At 62.6% G+C, this 22,907-nt stretch overlaps 3 protein-coding genes across 5 annotated transcripts in view; all 3 read left to right on the plus strand.

The window, feature by feature from the left end:
• Positions 1 to 11,160, plus strand: part of PLEKHM2 (pleckstrin homology and RUN domain containing M2) — a 37,293-nt gene extending 26,133 nt beyond the window's left edge. The window contains exons 7-20 of one of the 2 annotated variants that reach the window (XM_059376259.1): positions 819 to 878; positions 3,971 to 4,199; positions 5,260 to 6,105; positions 6,383 to 6,452; positions 6,556 to 6,646; positions 6,946 to 7,010; positions 7,374 to 7,462; positions 8,055 to 8,187; positions 8,446 to 8,636; positions 9,020 to 9,085; positions 9,761 to 9,920; positions 10,248 to 10,427; positions 10,529 to 10,645; positions 10,930 to 11,160. In XM_059376259.1, the coding sequence (XP_059232242.1) occupies positions 819 to 878; positions 3,971 to 4,199; positions 5,260 to 6,105; positions 6,383 to 6,452; positions 6,556 to 6,646; positions 6,946 to 7,010; positions 7,374 to 7,462; positions 8,055 to 8,187; positions 8,446 to 8,636; positions 9,020 to 9,085; positions 9,761 to 9,920; positions 10,248 to 10,427; positions 10,529 to 10,645; positions 10,930 to 11,064 (2,432 nt within the window). In that variant the 3' untranslated portion in view covers positions 11,065 to 11,160. The remainder of the gene's footprint in view (positions 1 to 818; positions 879 to 3,970; positions 4,200 to 5,259; positions 6,106 to 6,382; positions 6,453 to 6,555; positions 6,647 to 6,945; positions 7,011 to 7,373; positions 7,463 to 8,054; positions 8,188 to 8,445; positions 8,637 to 9,019; positions 9,086 to 9,760; positions 9,921 to 10,247; positions 10,428 to 10,528; positions 10,646 to 10,929) is intronic. The other variant, XM_059376260.1, reaches the window with a different exon arrangement.
• Positions 11,161 to 13,330: 2,170 nt separating this feature from the next.
• SLC25A34 (solute carrier family 25 member 34) lies at positions 13,331 to 17,419 on the plus strand. The gene is made up of 5 exons (XM_059376263.1): positions 13,331 to 13,982; positions 14,571 to 14,636; positions 14,720 to 14,872; positions 15,251 to 15,385; positions 15,970 to 17,419. Exons 1-5 carry the CDS (start codon positions 13,605 to 13,607, stop codon positions 16,150 to 16,152), a joined length of 915 nt encoding a protein of 304 aa, XP_059232246.1. The 5' UTR covers positions 13,331 to 13,604; the 3' UTR covers positions 16,153 to 17,419.
• A 258-nt stretch (positions 17,420 to 17,677) lies between these two features.
• On the plus strand, positions 17,678 to 22,083 carry TMEM82 (transmembrane protein 82). 2 transcript variants are annotated; one of them, XM_059376264.1, is made up of 7 exons: positions 17,678 to 18,003; positions 18,127 to 18,254; positions 18,409 to 18,481; positions 18,675 to 18,849; positions 19,537 to 19,951; positions 21,149 to 21,330; positions 21,618 to 22,083. In XM_059376264.1, the coding sequence occupies exons 2-7, from the start codon at positions 18,167 to 18,169 to the stop codon at positions 21,729 to 21,731; spliced, it is 1,047 nt and encodes a 348-aa protein (XP_059232247.1). In that variant the 5' UTR covers positions 17,678 to 18,003; positions 18,127 to 18,166; the 3' UTR covers positions 21,732 to 22,083. The 2 variants fall into 2 exon arrangements, with proteins under 2 accessions (XP_059232247.1, XP_059232248.1); XM_059376265.1 differs by having other exon boundaries at positions 17,678 to 17,959.
• The last annotated feature ends 824 nt before the right edge of the window (positions 22,084 to 22,907 follow it).

Consider the following 22,907-nt stretch of genomic DNA (forward strand, 5'->3'; position numbering starts at 1 on the left):
TCTGTTAGCATGATTGTCCACACCAAGACTGGAAAAGGTTGTCGTCGCGTCTGTAGTTCACTTTGTCATTGGGATCCAACAGCTGATTGAACAGCCTGGTTTCTTTCAAACCTTAGGCTTCTGTGTTCGTGTATAAAACTGGCCGATTCTCTGCCTTCGTGCATCCCCCATGGGAAAGGAGATCTCTTCGGTTACTGTACCCGGCTTCACCTCCAGGGAAGGGGACCCCAAGCACAAGTGCGGCCCCCGGGCTCCCTGGACGTGCATTAGCGTCGAGACCTTGGCCTTCCTCTTTCTTTGTGTCTTCTTGTGCCAAGGGCTCCCGAGGGCAGTTACTTCCAGCCTTGTTAGCAAGACTTGCATTGCCTCTTGTACAAGCGGAAGGTGGCAGCTCAGTTTCCTTGACTTGGGCGTATGGGCTGCCTCCGAGGAGTCCAGGGCCGGGTCCTGAGAGGGCAGCCAGGCCGCCTGCAGGCGGAGGTGTCCCCTTGAGCCCTCCCACCTCCGATGCTGGGTTCAGAGGCAAGGCAGACGAGGGTTGGAAAAGGCTAGGTAGAGGGTGCCCACATTCTTCTCAGCCAGAACCAGGTCCTGGGGTTGGAAAGGGTTGCCCCCCGAGGTTATTCCCAGTTGGCTGGAGGCTCCCGGGCCAGTGTGGGAGCTGAGAAGCATCGTAAGATTCCCGGGCTGTTAGAGAAAATGCAGGAAGTTTAACTTCTCCTCTTGTTTGCTCCCCCTGTCTCCCCCCTGCCGCCCCCACCCTCCCTGTCCCTCCACTACCTGTTTCTAATCGTCAGTTTTATCCCTCGTTTTTATAGATTATGATTTTGGAGATGTGTTTCCAGCAGTGCCGTCTGTACCCAGCACAGACTGGGAAGGTGGGACAGAGTCCACTGTTACCCTCTTCTGTTTTGCTGTTTCCATGCCAAGCTTGCTGCATGATTCGAAATCAGCTTGTTATTTATAATAATAATGTCAATGATTATAATAAAGCCAAGTTTGGTGTTCTAATAGATGGAATTCTGCAGTAGGAGAACTTGACCTCTAGATCCAGGCAAACCCCCTTCTCCTAGTACAGGACTCCTGCCTTTGTGCAGTGGCCGCATAGTCACCAAGTGACTGTGTTTCAGGGACACGTGGCTCACCCTTCCCAATTCCAATGCCAGTGGAAGCACCAGGATGTGCGTAGGGAACCACCGGCTCATGGGGCACTAGTGGCCTGGCCCGGCGAGCGGAGGCTTGTTCTGGAAAGTGTGGGTTGAACCTGTGGATCGTGAGCTCCTTTAGGTCAGGTGGGCTCTTGTGTCGAAGTGTCAAGAAGTAAAGGCGGAGGGTGGTTCCTGCGGCCCAGTCTTGGCTTCCTCTCCGGTGTGAATCGTGCAGAGAGCCTGAGGGCCCGGTGGGCAGAATGGCTCAGGCAGAGCTGAAACCTCCTACGGGGAGATTCTCTTTGAGGTTTTCAGGCAGATTTCAATAAAGTCCGTCCGCCCTCCCACCTGTCCACTAGGGGGCAGCCGTGCCTGGACATTCTCCTGCCCATGCCGCCACTTCCGGGCTTCTGGAAACCCATGGGGCTCTTCCTCCTGTTCCCGTGATGACTCAAAGCACAGGGCATGTTTTGGGGAGGGTTACTGCTTCCTCCGTCGATCTGAGGCCATGACCCCCACCCCCTCATTAAAGAGCCTCCTGCCCTGTGGGCGGCTGGGCCAGGTGGGGGTGGGGGCAGGCAGCCCCGGGGGAAGGAGGTGCCGACTCCTCATCGGGCCAGAGGCAGAGGTGCCCTTTCCACTGCTCTGGAGCACCGGCCCGCTTCGTTATTAGCGCCGTGATCTCTGAGTAATGGATGGCAGCTGATCTTTTTCCAACTAATGTATGAAATAGCTTAGTTGCAGGGAAATAAGACAGGGCCTTGGGGGAAATGATGTCATCTGGCCAAGAGAGTAGCACTCAAGAGTGCCACAGGTTAGTTGAGATGAGCTCGAAATCCAGAATTCCATCGTAACCTCATTTATCCTCTGAACCTCTCTTCTTGCAGTGCATATGCTGGGCATTGATTTTTCTCCCCCTCCGATTCTAACCACTAACCCCCTCGTGACCCAGCTCCTCACTGCCCTCTGCAGTCACCGGTCGGGCAGGCCTGACCTCCCACCACAGCCCTTCGGAGCTCCCGGTGGCCTGAGAACTAACAGCTCTGGTCGCACTGCTTGCTCGGGCTGGGCTGGGCTGGGCTGGGGCTGGGTGCCCAGGCAACGTGAGCTTCATCCCACCGGGATCTCCTGCTTTCCTGAGTTCCCAAGCCTGTTCAGGCAGCTTCCCTGGGGAAGCTCAGTCTTCTTCCCCCGGAGGAAAGCAGGATTTGGGGGCAGCTCCAAACTCGGGGCCTTGGGGTTGGGGCTGAGGCGGCCTTCCGGGGTCCTTGGTTCATTACAGAGCTGGCAGGTCAGCAGCCTGGATAGCCACCACGTCCTGGGGCCTGCCCACTCACTCCTCAGCCTCCTTCTGGATCTCTAGGGGCTGGAGCAAGAACAGACGACTTCGAGGGACCCTTCTTTGAGGCAGAAGGGCAAGGTTTTCTACCTCTGAGAACTAAGGCTGTGGGGGCCCAGGACATCTGAAGGAACATCTCACGTGTTGCTGGTGTTTTTCTGGAAGGGCTGGCAATTGCCTTTGGCCCCTACCTTTGTTTTTATGTTAAAAGACACTGTACTTATAAAAAAAAAAAAAAAGAAAGAAAAAAAGGATGGTGTGCTGTATCAGTGGACAGTTGCCCGCTGGTTTCCAGGACCCATGAGGAAGTGGCCGGCACGTCGGGCCCTTCCAGAGGAGGCCAAGGGTAGGAACATGTTTGCCATGTCTCCCCTGGGCAGATAATGGCCCACACGATGTGTGCACTGGCAGATGGGGCGTGAGCCTCCCGTGCCCGTGCCGTTGACCTTCCCCCGACCTCTTCCCTCGGCTGGGCCTCAGTTCTCTGCTGGGCCGGCTCCCATCTGCCACCAGATAAACGCCCCGTGTGCTTTCCCTGCTCCTGTTCTGGTGACCTGGGCCGGGTGGTCGGGGTAGGGGGAGCAGTCAAACCAGCCCCTCTCTGGAGAGGCAGCACCCTCCCCCTGCCCTGCCTTCTCCCCAGGGTGGAGCCAAGGCTGAGGGGGACCCAGAAGGGTCCAGAGACTTGAGTGAAATGCAGTTCCCAGCTCGCGCCTTAAAGGGGTGCCTGGTCCCGCCCCCCACTCTGGGAGTGTACCGATGTCAGGTAGAGAAGCAGCCACCGAAAGGCCTGGGAGGCAGCGGTTGGGGGCAGCCACTCAGGACCCCTCTCCTCTGCCTTTGCATCTCCTTGTTGCTCTGGTCTGTCATTCTTCCCACTGTGCTCTGGGCCCTTGTACGGCCTTTCCCCCACCCTCCGGACTCCCCACCCTGTCTCTCAGCCCCTGACCGTACTCTGCACCCCGCAAGTTCTCTGATCCCCGTGGTCTCCCTCTGTTCTCCCTCCCTTTGTTGCTTTTATCTGTCTCTGGAGCGGGCCGGAGTGGGCACCCTTCAGAGGACTTCGGGTATCTCGGCCCTGCTGGATACCCCCCTCCTACCTCAGCTCCCTCTAACAGGAGGCCGTAAGATTAACCTGAGAGGTCCGTGGCCTGTGTCCTCTCCAGGCATCAAGGTCACCGTCCCTGACGGGCTTCCTCCTGGAGACTGTTTAACCTTGGGGCTCTTACCTCGAACTCAGCCAAATTGCTTTGAGCTCTTAGGGGTTCCCAGTGGAGTGGTGATGGCGTCCCTCCAGGTCACTCTTAGAGCACATGTCCTGTGTGCAGTTGGTGTGGGGCTTCTGCTCTTAAAACAGGGCCACCCTGATCAGATGTCCCTGGGAGGGACTCACCTGCCTCCCTCATGAGTTAAGGCATGCTTTGGGGGCCTGGGGTCGCCAGATGGTGTCTGATGGGCTGTCTCCTGTTTCCTTTTCTCCCAGATGGAGACCTCACAGACACCGTCAGCGGCCCCCGCTCCACTACTTCGGACCCGACCAGCAGCAAAGCTTCCACCAAGAGCCCCACCCAGCGCCACAACCCCTTCAGCGAGGACCCGGCAGAGACCGTGTCCTCCTCTGACACCACCCCAGTGCACACCACCTCTCAGGAGAAGGGCGAATCCCACACTCTCGACCTGCCAGACACCTGCACAGAGCTCGAAGTCATTAGGTCAGCGGGCGTTGGGGGGACATCCGGGTGTCCATCGCGTCCGCTCTCAGCATCATGTTTTGGTCCTTGCGCACCGGGGCCGCACCCCCAGGGGCAGACTGGGATCTTCCTGTAGACTAAGGGGTTCTCCAGTGGTTCTTGGAGCAAGAGGAAACAGAGGGCCTGAGCCCAGAAGGTGGTGTGGCACGGACGACAGCCGTGGCTGGGGCCACGTGTGGGCTGCGGGGACATTTGTCCAATTCATCCAGGACCAGAAAACCCCTTCACACTGGAATTCTAACAGTCCTTGGATGTCCCTGTACAGTTTCTGAGATGTGTACTGATTCTAGTTCAGCATGGCTTCTCGAAAGTGGCACCATCAGGGGGACAGGGACCTACCTAGAAGGGAAGGAGGAGGTGCGGGACAGACTGGGGAGCTCTTGGCCCAGAGCCTTCCGGGCTCCCCCACCTGCCCCGGCTCCCGCCCCTGAGACTCTCAGCGCCGAAGAAGCAGATGTGCATGTTGTACCCTCCAAGGCTTGCTGGCCTGAGGCAGGAGACGGGTCCCACCCTGTAAGCTGGTTCAAGGCCTCAGTTGCTTAAATGGCTCAGACCTGGGGTCACCCTGCTGGGCCCATCCCAGCCAACTTGTCCCCAAGGAAGTTTGAGCTCAGAAGACTCCGAGTGCGTTTCTGGTTGAATTATCCGCGGTGATACCTGATGGGACGTGAGGTCAGCTCAGGGGCCACTGGCCACATCCCAAGGGAAGGGCAGGGTTCGAGGCACCATCCTCCTGACCGGCCACGGCTTGTGTTTGTTTCCAGAGCAGCTCGCGCTGCTGTGACAGCAGCTAGAATTCGTAGGCCTTGCTCAGGGGTTCCTGCCTCTGCCGGCAGCGGGGCTACCTCAGGGCCTGAGCTGCTCTTGCCCCCTGGCCTAGGGCCTCCCACCCGGCACTGCCCAGGACCACCGAAGCTCCCTGCTGTGCCCTCGGAGGTCACACGCCCAGGATCACCGCCTCTGACCCCGCCAGTTCTGCGGCGCTCAGATGGTTAATCTCTCCTTGTCCCTACTGTCGCAGGGTCACCAAGAAGAAGAAAACCGGCAAGAAGAAGAAGACGAGGTCGGATGAGGAAGCCAGTCCACTTCACCCCGCCTCCACCCAGGACACCGGTGCCCGGCGGGGAGACGGCGACAGCCTGGTCAGCAGTCCAGGCCTGGGGCGGGCCTCCCCCGATGCCACCATTACGCCCCCCCAGGAGGAGGGAGAGGGGCCCGGCAGCACGGCGGAGAGCAGCGAGCTCTCGGAGCCCGGCCAGATGGGCCTGCTTATCCCCGAGATGAAGGACACCTCCATGGAGCGCTTGGGGCAGCCCCTGAGCAAGGTGATCGACCAGCTCAACGGGCAGCTGGACCCCAGCACCTGGCGCTCCCACGTCCAGTCCCCAGACCAGTCCTTTCGGACCGGCTCCCCCGGGGAAGCCCCGGAGAAGCCGCCATTTTGCGACTTTAGTGAGGGGCTTCCAGCCCCAATGGACTTCTACCGCTTTACCGTCGAGAGTCCAAGCACTCTTACGGCAGGTGGCAGCAACCATGACTCTGCAGGGCCGGGCCAACCGCTGCATGTTCCTGGTAGCCCTGCGACTGCTGGCCAAGAAGAGGGAGGAGGAGGAAGAGAGGGGCAGACGCCTGGGCCCCTAGAGGACGCCCCCCCCAGGGAGGCCCCAGAGCCGGGGACCCAGGAGCCAGACGCCAAGCTGCCCCTGGTCGGGGAGGGACCTGAGCCGGAGCTGGAGCCTGGGACCCACGAGACTCTGTGCCAGCTCAAGCGAGACCAGCCCAGCCCATGTCTGAGCAGCGCGGAGGACTCCGGGGTGGATGAGGGGCAGGGCAGCCCCTCTGACATGAGCCACTCGGCAGAGTTCAGGTGCGCAGGACTCTCCGTGCCGCTGGCCTGAGGGACGCTCCCACCCTCGAAAGCTGAGGACGGGGGTGTCTGTCCTCCAAAGTGTAGCTCCCGGGAGGCCTAGCCTGGGCTGGGAGGCGGGATGGGGTGTAGGACCCCACACAGTCTGGCTCCCGGGCAGAGCCAGCGCCACGACAGCCACGCTCCCTCTGCATGCCTGTGTGCCACTGTGTGTCGTGTCACCTCCCGCCCCTGCCCCTGCCCTCGCCTGACACCCTTGCGCCTGTCGCTCTCACAGAGTGGACAACAATCACTTGCTTCTGCTGATGATCCACGTGTTTCGAGAGAACGAGGAGCAGCTCTTCAAGGTCAGTCCCGGGAACTCCAGGGCTAGTGGGACAGCGCAGGCCCAGAGTGGGGCAGCAGGTGGGAGCTGGGGAGGCCTGACCCTCCTCTGTCGCGGCCCTGCAGATGATCCGGATGAGCACGGGGCACATGGAGGGCAACCTGCAGCTGCTCTACGTGCTGCTCACGGACTGCTACGTCTACCTGCTGCGGAAAGGTGCCTGCCGCCCCTGGGCCCAGCCGAGGCTGAGCGTGAGGCCTGCCGGCCGCCCTCTCCCAGTGCCCCCGCCCCCGGCTCCCGGCCGCTTGGCGTGCGGTGGCCAGAACCCTGCCCGGCTGTGCCGCCAGCCACCTCCGCGGCCCCGTGAGACCCGAACACCCCACATCACTCTCCTCCGTGTCGGATGGCAGGGCAAGGACAGGGCCACTCTCAGAGAGAGACGGGGTCTTAGAAGGTGGGGCAGCAGGGGGAAAGAGACCCCTGTGGGTCACAGGCCTTGGGGTCTTCTCTCTCAGGGGCTGCGGAAAAGCCATACCTGGTGGAAGAGGCCGTTTCATACAACGAACTTGACTATGTGTCGGTGAGTGCGGGCTCGGCGGTGGGCATACACCGTGGAACAGGTCTCCTCGGCCACCCACCGGCAGAGCTGCAGAGTGAGGCCTGTCCCCGCCGGGCCTCACCGTCAGGCGTCAGCTTCTCTTAGAGCAGCTTGTGCCTGTGGTGCTGGGGAGGAGAACCGAGTGGAGGACGCCCCTTCATCCCCCACATTTCTGACCGTCCCTCCCCAACTCATGCCAGGGTCCCCGGCCTCTGGGGCTTTACCCTGTGGCACCTTCGGTGTGTGCTTCCTCCCCCCCAGCCAGACCTTAGCCCGGCCACGGCTGCCTCTTCCTCCAGGCAGCCGCCAAGCCCGGTGTGCATGTGAAGGTCTCGTTTCTGGCAGGTGGGCCTGGACCAGCAGACCGTGAAGCTCGTGTGCACCAACCGCAGGAAGCAGTTCCTGCTGGACACGGCCGACGTGGCCCTGGCCGAGTGAGTGACACGCCCCCGACCCCTGCCATCTCCCTATGTACGTAGGACTGGAGAGCGGCCTGGGGGTGGCGGGGGAGCAGCAGGACACACAGACGTGGCAGACAGATGTGTTCCCTCTGGAACCTGCGGGGGTGTGCAAACACCCTGAGTGACACGTGTCGTCTGCTCGGGCGACCTGAGACCTGAGGTGGCCACCAGAGAGGAAGGGGGCTGGCGTGAGTTACTAACAGGAAAGAAACACGAGCCCCACCACTGGGCCACAGGTCTGGGCTGGGCCTGAGCCACGGGGTGCCTATAGAAATGACTCGTAATAACCGGGCGTCATTATATGGACTCGGGCCCCACCTGCACTGCCAGCAGACCACAGGCCCCCCGGGCCACTGAGAGCGGTTTGGCCTTCCCCAGGTCCCTGTCAGATGACAGCAGACTGCTGCGCGTCACTGCCCCCCCCCTTCCCCCGCTGCCCTGAGCTCCGGTGCCAGCCAACTCCCTCCCCAAAGTTTCTGGGAACCCTCCAGGCCAGGATCCTGTCTGGTTGAGGGGTGGGCCCCCCGCCCCGGGCCTCTGACAGCAAACCCCACTCCCTGTGTAGGTTCTTCTTGGCGTCTTTAAAGTCTGCCATGATCAAAGGCTGCCGGGAACCACCTTACCCCAGTGTCCTGACTGATGCCACCATGGAGAAGCTGGCACTGGCCAAATTTGTGGCCCAGGAGTCTAAGTGTGAGGTGAGTGCCAGGAGCAGAGGGGAGGGGTCGTCCCTGAGTCCCCGAGAGGCCCGCTCTGGTGTCAGGATGAAGTCAGGTGCTGCAAATAGAGGTCTTTAGCCTTTCTCTGTCCCCCACCGGGGAGGAGCTCTCCTACCCCTGGGTCCTGTCCCCCACCCCGCTGGGGGTGTGCCCTTGCTTCCTCAGTGGCCTTTCCTGGTGCTGGGCCATCGGTGAGCCGGGCCCAGGCCTCACCGCTCTGTCTGCTGCCCCTCCCAGGCCACTGCTGTCACTGTGCGCTTCTATGGGCTTGTCCACTGGGAGGACCCCATGGACGAGTCCCTGGGTCCCATCCCCTGCCACTGCTCACCCCCCGAGGGCGTCATCACCAAAGAAGGCATGCTGCATTACAAGGCGGGCACCTCCTACTTGGGCAAAGAGCACTGGAAGACATGCTTCGTGGTACTCAGGTGGGCACACCTGCAGCACCGGCCTCAGGCTCAGCCTGGAGCTTGTGGGACCGACCGCTGAGGAGAGAAGCCTGAGGGGACCTCCTTCACCCCCACGAGGGTTTTAGAGCCCACCTGCCTTGGGATATTAGAGCTTCTGTGTAAAGGCTGCCATCTTTGGGGCCCAAGGAATCCTGGGGCATCAGGTGTAGATGTGGGCTGGGCTGTTGCCTCTCACTGTCCCGGGCTGCAGAGGGGGTAGTGTGCCCTCCTGTCTGTGCCTCTGGTTCCTTCTTCACCCTCCGTTTCAGTCCCCAGCTTGCAGGGTGTCTCTGGGATTTGGGCTCCACTTGGCTCTCAGTTCCAGGGCCAGGCCTCACCCCTGCTCTTTGGTGCCCCTGCAGCAATGGAATCCTCTACCAGTACCCCGACCGCACTGATGTCACCCCGCTGCTCTCGGTGAACATGGGGTGAGTGCCCTGGCGATGCTGGGCTGGGCAGGTGTGGGGCCTCCTGTCGCCCCCCCACCCTGCCCCAGGGTGACGACTCTGGCTAAGCTTGTGGCCCAGCACTCCTGTCCTCCCTGGCTTGAGCTGGTACCCGCTCCTGTCCGTCAGTTCAGCCCACCCCACTCAGCCGCACCCCATCTGGCAGCCCTGACCGGTCGCCGGGGGTCTGCTGATCTCTGAGGGGCTACAGGATCCTGAGCCAGGGGAGGAGGGGTGGTTTCCTCTCAGGGAGGGAAGGATCTGGTCAGGCAGAGGAAAGGGTCACTCCCCCAGGAAAGTTCCCAACCTGATGGAAGACGGACGCACACAGGCTTGGAGACAGCCTGGGGCCCCAAGAGGGAGTGTGAGTGCGTGTGCCCCGATAAAGGGAGGGCCAGAGCCTGGAGCCCATCCTCCCCCCTCTCCTGGCCAGGCCACAATAGCTAGGAGGGTCCTGGTGATTCTGGAAGCAGAAGTTATTCCACAGAAAGGGGTGGGCCTGGCCAGCAGCTACCAGCCTCTCCTGAGAGTCCGGGGTCTGCACCACCCGCCCAGGTTCCCCCGCCTCTGGGACGCGGGGGCCGGCGTGCCGTGTCCGCACACCCTGAGCCGCCCCTGCCTCCTTGCTCCCCTTTCACCCCTCCTCGTCTGGCCCAGGGGGGAGCAGTGCGGTGGCTGCCGGAGAGCCAACACCACGGATCGGCCCCACGCCTTCCAGGTCATCCTCGCCGACCGGCCGTGCCTGGAGCTGAGCGCTGACAGCGAGGCCGACATGGCCGACTGGATGCAGCATCTCTGCCAGGCCGTGTCCAAAGGGGTGAGCGACCCTGCCTACACTGTCCCCCCGGCCTCCCGACCCCCTGCGGCATCCCCAGGGCCCTGGCCCAAACCCTCACGCTCAGGGAGCAGCTCCTGGGAACCAAGGTGGGGACATCCAGGGAACAACGCAGGAACGGACCCTAGAGCTCAGGACACCCCCACCTCCTCCCCTGTCCCCACCTGTGCTTCCGAGGTGGGCAGAGCCTTCTGACCCCTGGACAGAGGGGCTGAAGGGCTGGCCGGGCCGGAGTGTGGTGTCCTGGTGCCAGCCAGCCCAGAAGAGCTCCAGCTTGCCTCTCCCCTCCCCTCTGCCCACGCCCTTCAGGTCATCCCCCAGGGGGTGACTCCCAGCCCCTGCATCCCCTGCTGCCTAGTGATCACCGCCGACCGCCTCTTCACGTGCCACGAGGACTGCCAGACCAGCTTCTTCCGCTCCCTGGGCACAGCCAAGCTGGCCGACGTCAGTGCTGTTGCTACGGAACCGGGCAAGGAGTACTGTGTCTTGGTGAGCTGGGTGGATGGGGGAGGGGGAGGGGAGGGGGTCTGGGGGGCAGGCCCTGCAGAAGGTCCGCTGCTTCTGCTCACCTGGGGACCTGCTCGCCCCAGGAGTTTTCCCAGGACAGCCAGCAGGCCCTCCCACCCTGGGTCATCTACTTGAGCTGCACATCTGAACTGGACCGATTCCTGTCTGCACTGAGCTCTGGGTGGAAAACCATCTACCAGGTACCTAGCTGCCCAGGGCCCCGAGGAGGGAGTGGAGGCTCTCCCTGGGGAGGGGAGCCCCGCACAGTACAGAGGCAGGAATTGGGCCTGGGGACAGCACCATATCCATAGCTCTGGGACAGACTCCGGCCCCCGTGACCCTGAGGCCACAGCTCATAGTTGAACTTGGGAAACGCCGCTACTGACCTTGTTCCCACAGTGCAGGGGGACCCGGGGTTCCCACAGCTGCCCGAAAAAGCAGGGTCCCGGACCAAAGCCCTCAGATTACCCCGGAACCCCCACAGGTGGACCTCCCCCACAAGGCCATCCAGGAAGCCTCCAACAAGAAGTTCGAGGACGCCCTGAGCCTCATCCACAGCGCCTGGCAGCGGAGCGACAGCCTGTGCCGGGGCAGAGCCTCCCGGGACCCCTGGTGCTGAGGAGGAGCCAGCCGGCATCCCGGGGCCAGGAGGGGCCTGCTAGCAGCACCCACTATCCCCTCGTGTGGCTTGGGGCCAGGGTTGCCCCTGTGTTCCATGGCCCACTCCCGCCCTGGGGGACAGAAGCACTGACGGGGGCTCGAGCCAGGGTCTCTGCCCTCGCAGGGATACAGAACGGGTCCTCCACGCTCTCGGGCTTCCCGCCCGGCCGGCGGTGACTGGAGAGCGCTGGGGCGGAGGGTCTGAGCCCTATGGGCTCTGCGTACGCGCGGCATGTACGGATGCGTCTGCCTCTTCAGGATGGCGATGAGAGTCAGGCCGACTCTGCGGGGAGCAGAAGGACTGAGAGGGCAGGACTCCCCTCTTCCTCTCCTGGGTCAGGGGTCCCAGCCAAGGCCTGACCATCCTCGTTCACTTTTGAACACTCAGCTGGCCGCGCAGGGAAGCCGGACGCTGGGGCCGCCATGCATGCTCCCTCGCTAACACCGCCCCAGCCGCCCTGCTGTCTTCCAGGGAGGGCGCCCGGCTGGGGGCTGGGGTGGGGGGCTGGGCAGCCCCTCCCTGGCTGCCCGGAGGCCCTGTGTGTCCAAGGCACCCATTCTCCCCAGACTGCAGTGCCAGGAGGACCCAGGAGTCAGGCTCTCTCCTCCTGCCGGGAGCAAAGGAGAGGGGGGAGGGCTCGGAGTGGGGCAGAGCCCCCCAGTCTGGCATCCCGGCGAGTGCCTCCTGACTGTCCCCTGCTTGGCTGGAGCCAGACCCCCTTGGGAAGGGGTCAGATGGTCTGGGTTTGGGTTTTGGTTTTTTTTTTTTAAATAAAATAGACACGTTATATTGCCAGGACTTGTCACTGGCCCTTTGTGACTGGGCTGGGAGTGGGAGATCTCTGCACCCCCCGCCCCCACCGGCTGCCTCTCCCCTCCCCGTCTAAAGCCGCTCGGCCATTCATTCCTGATTTTCTTCCGTCAGCTGCTGTGTGCTGACGCTGGGCGCCCGCTCACCCACTGCCCCGATGCTGCTCTCTGGAGCTCAGGCCCTGAGGGGTTCTTGGCCTGACTTTTGCTCTTATTTCCTGCAGTGCCCGGGGGAGGGGAGGACACTCCTCTAGTCCCAGGGCCTGTCTCCACGGCCGGCCTCCCCAGCTCTGGGGGCGAGGGCCGGGATAAACCCGAGAGTCCAAGCTGCCCCCAGACGGCTTGTTGAGCTACTGCCCTGGGGGCTGACCAGAGGGTGCTGCCAAGCTTAACAGGTGCAGGCAGAGGAGGGGAGGGGAGCCTGAGGCACTCGAGCACCTGGCAGTGCCCACCCCCCCCCCAGGCCCTCACACCTGGGACAAAAGGAGTGGGTGCTGGGAAGGGTGGGCATGGAGGCTGTGGAGCATGGCGGCTTCGGTGATGCGGGGTGTCCATGGCAGAAGGGATGCCCTGGGGACAGAGACCAGGGTGGTGCTGGCTTCCAGGGGTGTGAGGTCCCTTCTGACACAGAGCCATTTCCACACCAGGGCCTCTCCTCCAGACACCTACGGCCCAGAAGGGGCTCCCACCAGAAGGGGGGCAGGACTGGGGGGCAAGTCCGCATGGGGTGATGACCAAAGCCTCGGGCCACTCTTTGAGACACACGGCTCAACGGCCCTGAAGTCATCTGAGGCAGGGATGGGGAGAAAGGAGCCAGAAGTTGGGAGAGGGGCGAGTGGGGGGGAATGCGAGCCATCCTTGACCGGGAAGAGCCCTGTGCTAGGTGTGCTAGGTGTGCTAGGTGTGCTGTTCATACATCTCTAGCCCTCCAAAAAACCCCTGAGACAGATATTAATATTCCCAAGTTACAAATAGACTGAAGCTAGCAGGGGGAGTGATTGCCCAGGGTCACACATGACAGCGGAGCCTGGGATTCAGAACCAGTTCCACAGGGCTCGAGAAGCCCTTTGCCGCCTCTGCTCTCCCTGACAGTGGAACCAGAGACCGTGGGAGCTGGGCTGGAAGACTGAGGCTGGGGAAGGGCAGCCGCAAAGACGGTGCAGGGGGTTGAGGGTGGTGGCTGCATTGCCCGGGCATGCGGCTCCGGGTCCCGCCCTGGGCTCTGAGCTGCAGCAGGATGGACTAGGCCAGAAGTACCCTTTGCCCCAGGGCCAGAGGAAGGGCAGGAGGACAAGAAAAGCTGGAGGAGGTGTCCCTGCTGACGGGCACCCTCTCCCCCGCCCCAATCAGCCTCCTGTCCCAGGTGACCTTTTCCCCAGATCCCAGGGTCCAGGCACACCCCTGCTGGGAGGTGTGGAGAACAGAGAGAGCTGGGATTGGTCCGAGCCAGCGGGGGCGTGTCCGGGGCTCCGCCAGCCCCAGTGTCGGAGCAGAGCAGGTGGACTCCCGAGATAGACCAGGGGCCACCCGGCCTACCGACTGGGACCTCTGCCCACCAGACATGGCCCCAGGCCCCCTCGATCCCCAGCCCTGTGGCGGGGCAGGGGTGCAGAGAGCCTAAGCGCCCCCACCCTAGGGCCTGTGCCCAGGCCCCTGACCTGGGCACGGCCAGCCTCAGGAACAGAGGCCATGGAGACGGTTGCACCAGCTGTGGACCTGGTGCTGGGCGCCTCGGCCTGTTGCCTGGCCTGCGTCTTTACCAACCCCCTGGAGGTGGTGAAGACGAGACTGCAGCTGCAGGGGGAGCTGCAGGCCCGCGGCACCTACCCACGGCCCTACAGGGGCTTTTTGGCCTCGGTAGCAGCTGTGGTCCGTGCAGACGGGCTGTGTGGCCTGCAGAAGGGGCTGGCCGCCGGCCTCCTTTACCAGGGCCTCATGAACGGCGTCCGCTTCTACTGCTACAGCCTGGCGGGCCAGGCTGGCCTCACCCAGCAGCCTGGTGGCACGGTGGTCGCGGGCGCGGTGGCTGGGGCCCTGGGAGCCTTCGTGGGGAGTCCTGCTTACTTGGTGAGTGCCTTGTCTCCAACCTCCACCACCCCATGACCCAGCTTTCCAGTGGGGAAGGGAGGGTGGGCGCCTCTGGAACCTTCCAGGCTGGCTCTGGTACCAGGCGGGGTGGGGCGGGCCGGGTGGGGACGTTCCCAGGAACATCCCTGCGTGGGGGTTGGAATCTGTCCCTGGGTGCAAAGCCCCGGAGCCTTGCCCCATGCTCCTTCTCCTGGGGTCCCTGCCCCACTGGGCCTGAGTCAGGGGAGGGGATAGAGGGCGACAGGGCGGGTGCGGGCTCAGACCCAGTGTGGACGCCTGTCTTCCTATGTGGCCCAGCAAGTTCAGAATAAGCAGGGCCTCCGCGGACTAGGCCAGAGGCTGAATAGTCACCATCCCACTTGGTCCTCGGAACAGTGGGAGCGGGCAGGCTGGGAGAAGGTCAAGTGACTCGCCCCAGGTCGCACCAAGATGTAGAGCCAGGCCGACTGCAGAGCCTCCCCACCAAACCCTGTTCCCCATCCCCCCTACACAGTGGGTGCGGGCTCGTGGAGGTCTGGAGGTCGGGCCGCTGCTCGTCCAGTCCCTCTGTCACATCTGTTCCCACAGGTCAAAACGCAGCTGCAGGCCCAGACGGTGGCCGCGATGGCCGTGGGGCACCAACACCATCACCAGGTAGGGACTGTCCCTCCCCAGAGCCCCCTGGGCTGGGTGAGCTGGCAGGGGCTGCCCAGTGACCCAGTGCCTTCTCCCCACAGAGTGTTTTGGGTGCCTTGGAGACCATCTGGCGGCAGCAGGGCCTGGCAGGGCTATGGCGGGGCGTGGGTGGGGCCGTGCCCAGGGTCATGGTCGGCTCAGCCGCCCAGCTGGCCACCTTCGCCTCTGCCAAGGCCTGGGTGCAGAAGCAACAGGTGAGGAGCCAGGGACACCCGTGCCCACCCTCAGACACGACAGAATCGGGCCCTCTGCCTCCGTTCTCCCTGTGTGGGCTCTCATCCCGTCCCAACATCTCCTGCTGGACGCCCACCTAGGCAAGGCCAGTGGGGGGGGGGCAGGCAGGGTCCCTGAAGAGAGCTGAGGACCCCGGCTCTGCCCTTGTGCCCAGCAGGGGTGGGGGCCGGAGCCCTGACGCCGTGAAGGAGCTGGGCTGGGGGAGTGGCTGAAGGGGCCTGGTCTGCTCCCTTTCCCGCAACTCTTCCAGCCCGCAAGTATGGGAGGGTAGGGTGGGCGCCAGGGGGGTGGGGAGATGGCAGCGACTGCAGGGGTCAGAGCCTGTCCCAACCCCACAGTGGCTCCTGGAAGACAGCTGGCTGGTGGCCTTGGCTGGAGGCATGATCAGCAGTGTCGCTGTGGCCGTGGTCATGACCCCCTTCGACGTGGTCAGCACGCGGCTCTACAATCAGCCCGTGGATGGAACTGGCCGAGTAAGCAAGGGAAGGTGCAGGGGGGATGCGGGGGGCTGGAGAGCATGCCCCAGTGTGCGCGCGCGCACACACACACACACAGCCAGGGACGCGCAGATGTGTGACATACACGCAGACACACCGATTTGGCCGGTTTGCTGAGCACTCACGTCCCCGGCACGGGCTAAGCACTTTATTCTACCCTCACAACCACCTCCATTTTCCTGCTGAGGAAACGGAAGATCGGGGCCATCTAGTGACCGGCCTGAGGTCACCCAACTAGGCCTGACCCCACGGCCGCCACGTACCGTCGCGCAGGTTGTGTTCAACACAAAGGTGCTCTCCAAAGGCTGAGAAGGGGACGAATTCCACTCGCATGCCACTAGCCAAATCTTGGGCCCCGGGCATGGGCTGTGGCTACCTGGAGGAAGAGGTCTCACCTTAAATGTCACAGCCTAAGGGGTCACCTTTATGTACGTTGCCAGCTTGGGGACAGTCTCTCTGCTGATGTACGGCAGGGGCCCCTCCACACAGACACACGCCCACTTGTACCAGCCAAAACCCCATGACCCCTGCAGTGACCCCCACCCTGCCTCTGTCCCCAGGGCCAGCTGTACGGTGGCCTCGCCGACTGCCTGGTGAAGATCTGGAGGCAGGAGGGCCCCCTGGCCCTCTACAAGGGTCTGGGCCCAGCCTACCTGCGCCTGGGCCCCCACACCATCCTCAGCATGCTCTTCTGGGATGAGCTCCGGAAACTGGCCGCGCGGAGCCAGCACCAGGGCACCTAGGCGGCATCCCTTGTCCCCATCTCCTAACACAGCCCGGGATCCAGGAGCGACGGCCCACTCCGGCTGGGAATGGCCGTCTCAGAGCAGGCCACAGGCCCAGCCCCGGCCACACGACCAAGGAGAGTGTGGGCAGCTCTGGTCAACCCAGACCCACGGCCCACTCGGGGCCGGAGCTGCTTGTTCTGGATCACCAGCTGCTCTGTTTTCTGGCAAGTTCTCTTCCCTCTGCCTGGGTTACCTCATCCCGTAGCCTTACCCGTGACTATAATAACCGCTCCGGGTCATGACCGTTACCCCGAGTGGGGTCACTCGCACGCATCGGCTTGCTTGGTCCTCAAACAGTGCGAGATGGTGAAATCCTCTCTTAGCAGGGGACGCTGAGGCTCACCAGGTAGGAAGCCACACAGCTTTGAAGGGACAGAACCAGGACTGGAACTTAGCTCTGCCCAGCCCAGACTGGTGCCTCTGGCAAGAGCCAGGACCATGGCGGCTGGAGAGCCTGCGTGTCACTGTGCACATGCCTCAGGCTTCCATCAAAAAGCCCCTCAAGCCAGGGGTTCAAACAACAGATGCTGTCCACACTCTGGGGGCTGGAAGTCCAAGGTCAAGGTGTCAGCAGGGTTGGTGTCTCTGAGGCCTCTCTCCCTGGCGGCCCAGGGTCTTCACACGGTCTACCTTCTGTGTCTGTGTTCGAATCCCTTCTTCTAGGGACACTGGTCGTGCTGGACTAGCTCCTGCCCTAATGTCCTCCTTTTAACATAATTCCCTCTTCAGAGACCTCATCTCCAAGTACAGTCACAGACTGGGGGTTAGAACTTCAGTGTACAAATGTGGGGGAGGGGAAGACATAATTCAGCCTGTGACATCCACAGAGAGCTTTTACGAGGGCCTCCTAGATGCCCAGCACTGTGGGCGTTTGCACAAATCCTCATGACCGTTCTGAAAGGGAGCTCTCGCGATGCCCATTCTTCAGGTGAGGAGACTGAGGCCCGGGGCAAGGAAGTGACTTGCTTAGGGGAGTCGCAGAGCCAGGTGTCCTCATCTGGGGCCCTCTCCCTGAGCTGAAGCCACACTCCCGCCGCTGAGCGTGTTCCTCAGGGCCCCGCTGACCTTTGTGCTTCAGAGATGGACACCGAGTCCCTGGAAGGGACAGGATTGGCCCAGGTCAAGCAGCCTGAACTGCCTACCCTGCCACACCCCATGTCTGCTCTTCCCAGGGGTACCCCTAGCACACACTCCAAACCAATAAAGTTTTCTACTTTGTTTACTTCAACGACTCCCTTCTGCTGGCAGCCTCTGGCTCCCCCACCCCTGAACCCCCCCCCCCACGCTTAGCTCTCTCTCCTCGATCTGGGGAAGGAGGATCCAGAAGTCTTGGGGCAGGCCAGCCGCACCCCACCACGTCCAACCGATGGAGGCCTGCCACCTAGCGGCCAGGGAGAGGACTGTCGGGGAAGGACGTGTAGTGGCTGAGGGAGAGGAGGGCCCCCCCCACCGGGATCTCAGCCTCAGGCTGTGGGAGGGGCCCTGCCTCCAGACCTCAGGCTGTGCGGGGGACAGACCACCTTCCAGACCACAGGCGGAGGGGCGCCGAGCCTCGGACTGTGGGGACACCGACGGCCCCTTCCAGAACTGGGGCTGAGGGGCAGAGCCCAGAAGCAAGGCTGGGGGCCAGGGCAACAATGACACCTGGGGCTTCAGGAAGGCGAAACAGTGGGCATCCAACTTGAGCGGGGACAGAGGCCAGGGCCAGTGCTGGAGACGGTCCTCACGTCGTGCTGCCCAGATGTGGAGCCCCTGAACAGCGGTTGGCTCTCAAGGCCCCACAACCCTCGGGCCCTGAAGGCTGAGGTCCCTGCCCCCCCTCCCCGCCCCTCTCCTCCCCTCTTCCCCCCCCCCACTTCTGACCCCTCCCCGCCCCACCCTTCCCTCCATGGACACCTTTGCCCCATGACGTCGATCTCTCTGGTGCAGATCTGGCCGGAGGCTGGGGCTGCGGCTGATCCCAGCGGCCATGTTCTCCCTGCCACCCCTCCCCTCCTGGCTCCCCAGCCTCCCCTCCCTCCAGTGGGGCTCCGGCCTCCTCGACTCTGTCCTTCAAGGTGAGCGCCGCCTCCTCCTCCCACGCAGCGCCACCCCTGGGCCCCCCGCTTTGGGCAGCACAGGGTGGACCCCCCACGTGGGTCTCCCACCGCCTCTCACCCCGCCAAACTCTCTCACCCGGCCAAACTCGCTTGCCCTCCCTCCTGCCCTCAGGCCTCATCGGGGCCAGTGGAGTCTCGGTCCTGAACAGCCTCCTGAAGGTCTACTTCTTTGTGAACTGTGCCAAGTGAGTGTCTGCCAATCCAGCCCACTCCTGGCCCCTCCCCTGAGCGCCCACCCCCCAGCCCAATCCGGCCTCCAGTGGGGAGGACTGGAGGGGTGAGAACTCCATCCCCAGAGAGTGTTTCTGGGGGCCCAGGGCCGCTGCCTGGGCCGAGGCTGATGGTTCTGACCCTGCCCACGCCCGCTCTGCCCCACAGCAAGCCCAAGCGGCAGCTGGAGAAGCAGCGGCTGCAGGCCCAGTGGGCCTCCCTGGAGACTGTGCACCTGGCTGGGCTGGCCTTGATCCTGACCGTCCTGGGGGCCCGGGTGGCTGCCCTGGTGGTGCTTGAGTTCTCCCTCCGAGCTCTGTCCACACTGCTCTCCCTGGGCCAGGTAAGACTTCCGGCGGTGATGAGTCACTCCCCAGCCTTGGGCCCTAGTTTTCACCGGAAGCGGGGTGGGGGGGGTGCAGCGGGAGCACCCTGTCTCCTCGCCACCCCCTTTCTGTAAGACTGAGACTGGAGAGTACAGATTGCCTCCTGGGACTGGGAGCACAGACCCCTGCTCACCCACTCTCGCAGTGGCCCTCAGTGGCCGCAGCCCCAGTCCAAGAAGAGAGCGGTGGCAGCTCCCGGCTGTGGCGCCCCCCATGTGCCAGGCAGGCGCCCACCAGCGACTTTGGGTGCGTCATCTCGCGTGTCCTCACAGTCCTAGGGGGTAAAGCTCTGCTGTGACCTGCATCTCACAGGTAGGGAGACTAAGGCTCAGAGAGGGTGAGCGACTTGTCCCAGGTCAGCCAGCAAGAGGTAGAGTCAGGCTTTGAACCCAGGTCTTCAAGTCTCCGAGCCACCAACCTTCAGTGGGTCCCAAGTAACATTCGTGAGGGAAATCAAGCAGAAAGAAATGGTCCCAGGAGGGCTTGACTTGAAGGCAATATTCCTTCTTGGGGAACGATTCCCAAGGTTCCTTCTGGCTCTAGCCTCCTACAGAGTGGTCTGTGTGCCTGGTGAGAAGCAGCCGGAGGCCTGAGCACCCCCAGCCCTCCCCACTGTGCCCCTCTTCTGCTTCCGCCCCGCGCAGGGCTCCGAGAGGGAGAGGCTGCAGCTGTACCTTGTAAGCCAGTACTCCCTGGGCTGTGGGCTGACCTGCGGCCTGAGCTTCCTGCAGGAGGGTGCCCCTCACCGCACCTTGAACTTACTGCTGGGCCTCTGGCTGGCCACCCTGCTGGGCACCGGTGCCAGGCGCCTCTGCCGCCACGTCTGCCAGTTGTATGAGCTACACAGCAGCCAGCACTACTGCGGGGTCTGCCTGGGCCTGCTGGCCGGTGCTCACGGCCTTCCCAGGCTGCTGGCCCGCGCCCTGGCTGTGGCCTTTGCTGTGGGTGACCTGGCAGCTGTGGCCCTCATCAACCGGGATTTCCCGACCACCTCGGATGCCGTGCGCTTCTGGACGCCGCTCGTCATCTGCTACGCCCTGCTGGTCATCTACATGCAGGGTAGGGGCCGCCACTCGGGTCCTGGGGGGGCAGCTGGGCCACTCAGCACTCACATCCCGTGGTCTGTCCTGGGTGCAGCACCATGCTGGGACCCGGGGAGGCCACCCACGATTAGACCCCACCCCTGCCATCCCAGCGCGCCTGTCTAGCAACAGAAGCCACAGGGAACAACTCGGGGAAGGGTGTGTTGTGCTGTGGGAGCTCTGAGGAGATGGAGCTTGTATAGGGCCAAACCCCAGAGGTGAGAGAGGGCATGGCACTGTCAAACAATTGGAAAAAATGGAGTGTGGCTGTCACCCCAAGGGAATGGGGAGAGGATGAGGCTGGCCAGCTGCATGGGGGCCTGATGGGGAGCCCTCATCAGCCTGGCTGGCCATCTGCTGAAAAACCACTACAGGTTTTCAGTAGGGGAGAGCAATCTGGTCAGATGTGGGCTGTAGGAAACACCATTGGCTGCAGGGGAGAGATGGGGCAGGACAGGGAAGTGCAGTCAGGCAGAGAGCAGCAGGTGCAAAGGCCCTGAGGTGGGAGTGAGCTTGGTATGCTTGCTGAACAAAAAGAAGACCTGGAAGGCTCTGGGATAGGAACAGGAGCAGGTCAGAGGCGAGGTGAGGTGGGGTTGGAGAGCCGGCATCCTATCAGGCAGGACCTCACCGGCAAGGTAAGGAGTTTGGAGCTTACCCCCAACGCAGTGGAAAGTCCTGGGAAGAATGTAAGCAAAGGAGAGATTTCATCTTGTTGATCCGTTTAGAAGGTCACTAGCTGCTGAACAGACATGGAGTAGACACCTGACCTACAAAGTCAAGAACAGAAGCCAGAGCTGGGACTAGGCAGGGCAGCAGGAGTGTGGAGGTGGGCTCAGGTGGGGATGTACTTAGCAGAAAGTGTCCCCAGGGTTTACCGAGGCATCAGATGTGGGAGTGCAGTGGTGGTGCCGGGGACTCCTCCGCTTGGAGCTGGAGTGCTCCCCCACCCCCAGTGCAAGCAGAGCACAAAACAGCAGGAGGCTTGGGGGTGAGCAATGAGCCTAGGAGGCGGGTACTCAGAGAGTGGGGGTGGGGGAGGGAGGGTTGCGGGGTGCGGGGGGGGGGGGGGGGGAGCTGGGAGGTCCAGGCTCCGCTCCAGCTGGACCTGAGGTTGGGGCTCCAGGTATGGTGGCAGGCAGGGACAAGCACCCCCTTCCCCCCACCCCCATAGAGGAGCAGCGGCAGCACCCTGGCCTGCAGAGTCACGCCCAGACCTTGCTGGTGCGCATGGGCGGCCTCTTCGTGCTGCTGCTGACCGTGGGCAGCTGGCTGGACCTCCTGGGAGTCGTCCTGTCCCTGCTGGGCGAGCTCTGGTGCCTGGCGGGCAGCCGCACTCTGCTGGACCTTTGCCAGGTACAGATGGACCCTCCTCCCCGAGCGCCCCCCCCCAGACCCTGAGCCCTGCCCCAGACAGCTCAAGGAGCCTCAGCACGCCCCAAGTTTAAGAAGACCTAGGATGACCTTTCTTGGGGTGGGGCAGAAGGAGCTGAAATCCCCTCTTTCTCCTGGTGTTAACCTTTGACCGCTCAGAGGTCCCGGGTTGGAGGAAGGGCCTGGGTAATCGGAGGCCTGAAGTCCCCCACCAGAGGATGGGGGAACTGAGTGGTGTCCTCCATCTTTCCCAACACACCTTCCCTCAGGATTTTCCATCCCGGAGGCCGACAGTGTCTGCTGCAAGGGAGTCCCAGCCCCAGCCCTCAGCAGCTGCCCAGCCCTCAGCAGCCGCCCAGCCCCGAGGCCCAGCCCCCTCCTGACCTGCCTTAGCCAGGACTCGGAGTCTGTCTTAGGCCCACCAGGCGCTTCTGGACGCGTTGACCCCAGGGCACTGCCCCGAGGCAGAGGGACAAGGCTGGCCCCCACCTGGAGCTGGAGTTGGGCGCTGGGGGCTCCTGGCAGGGAGGGTTGGGGCTAGCAGCCTCCGAAGGGGGGCACCGGAGGCCAGTGGGTAAAGCCCCGTTTTTCTCAGGATGGACAATGGGTACAACCCCCTGAGACCCTCCTTCCCCAGGGGTTTGGGGAATGAGGGAGAATTGCGTCCTCAGAATGACCCCTTTACTGGCTTCCCTCACCTCCTCCATGAACAATAATAAAGATGATTTTTCTCAACCTGTGCTTAGAATCATGAACATACAGAGAGGGAAAGAGGCTTTTCTGAAGCCACACAGCCCTTCTGGCTGGGGCAGGTTCCGGGGGTACATGCGGGCTGGGTTCCCTGGGGTTCAGGAGTTCCATATTGATGTGTCTGAGGAAGCAACGGGGACCCAGTGGAGGACTCATGGTCCAGCACCCACCTGCAGTCGTGATGGACAGTGTCCCTGTCCCGTCTCAGCCTAGGCTGTCCAAGACCACGAGGGTCCTTGCCATCTCAGCCTCGTTCAGCCCTGTCTCTCCTGCAGGGCCCAGCCCAGGAGACCACAGAGTAACTGGGAAAAGGTTGGGTACCAGCTCCTCTGCTTACTTGCTGTGTGCCCTTGGGTGGGTCGCTGCCACTCGCTGAGCCAATCATAAGAAAAATGGCCACGTGTAGGGTGCTTACCACGTGCCAAGCACTTTTACAATCTCATTTCGTTCTGACATCAGCCCCAAGAGACAATTACTGTTATCCCTTTTTAACAGATTCAGAAACAAGCCCAGAGAGGTTATGTAACTTCCTCAAGGTCACAGAGCTAGTTAGTGGTGAAGCCAGGATTGGAGCCCAGGTGGCCTGCCCCGCAAAGTGCAAGCGCTTTGCATGCTTCCTGCTACCCTCTTCTCATTGAAGAACTGGGGCCAGGGAAAACCAACAGAGGTGCACATAAAAAATATGGCCGATCCATTCCTGGAAGGTTCTGGAATGTGGTTCCAGTCACCTTGTGAGCAGAGTAGCCTGAGGCTATAGGGATTGAGGGTCCTTTCCGAGGAGGGGCCCCACAGGGCAAAGAAGACTCCTA

Source organism: Mustela nigripes, chromosome 14 (assembly GCF_022355385.1).
Source record: "Mustela nigripes isolate SB6536 chromosome 14, MUSNIG.SB6536, whole genome shotgun sequence".
Taxonomy (NCBI): Eukaryota; Metazoa; Chordata; class Mammalia; order Carnivora; family Mustelidae; genus Mustela; species Mustela nigripes.

What these genes read in the sequence shown, in the direction of transcription:
- SLC25A34 (XM_059376263.1), top strand. Translation starts at nt 13,605, where the DNA reads ATGGAGACGGTTGCACCAGCTGTGGACCTGGTGCTGGGCGCCTCGGCC. An exon ending in GGCACCAACACCATCACCAG is followed by an intron (nt 14,637 to 14,719) that starts GTAGGGACTGTC and finishes TTCTCCCCACAG; the next exon opens with AGTGTTTTGGGTGCCTTGGA. An exon ending in CCTGGGTGCAGAAGCAACAG is followed by an intron (nt 14,873 to 15,250) that starts GTGAGGAGCCAG and finishes CCAACCCCACAG; the next exon opens with TGGCTCCTGGAAGACAGCTG.
- TMEM82 (XM_059376264.1), top strand. Translation starts at nt 18,167, where the DNA reads ATGTTCTCCCTGCCACCCCTCCCCTCCTGGCTCCCCAGCCTCCCCTCC. An exon ending in TTCTTTGTGAACTGTGCCAA is followed by an intron (nt 18,482 to 18,674) that starts GTGAGTGTCTGC and finishes TCTGCCCCACAG; the next exon opens with CAAGCCCAAGCGGCAGCTGG. An exon ending in CTCTGCTGGACCTTTGCCAG is followed by an intron (nt 21,331 to 21,617) that starts GTACAGATGGAC and finishes ACCTTCCCTCAG; the next exon opens with GATTTTCCATCCCGGAGGCC.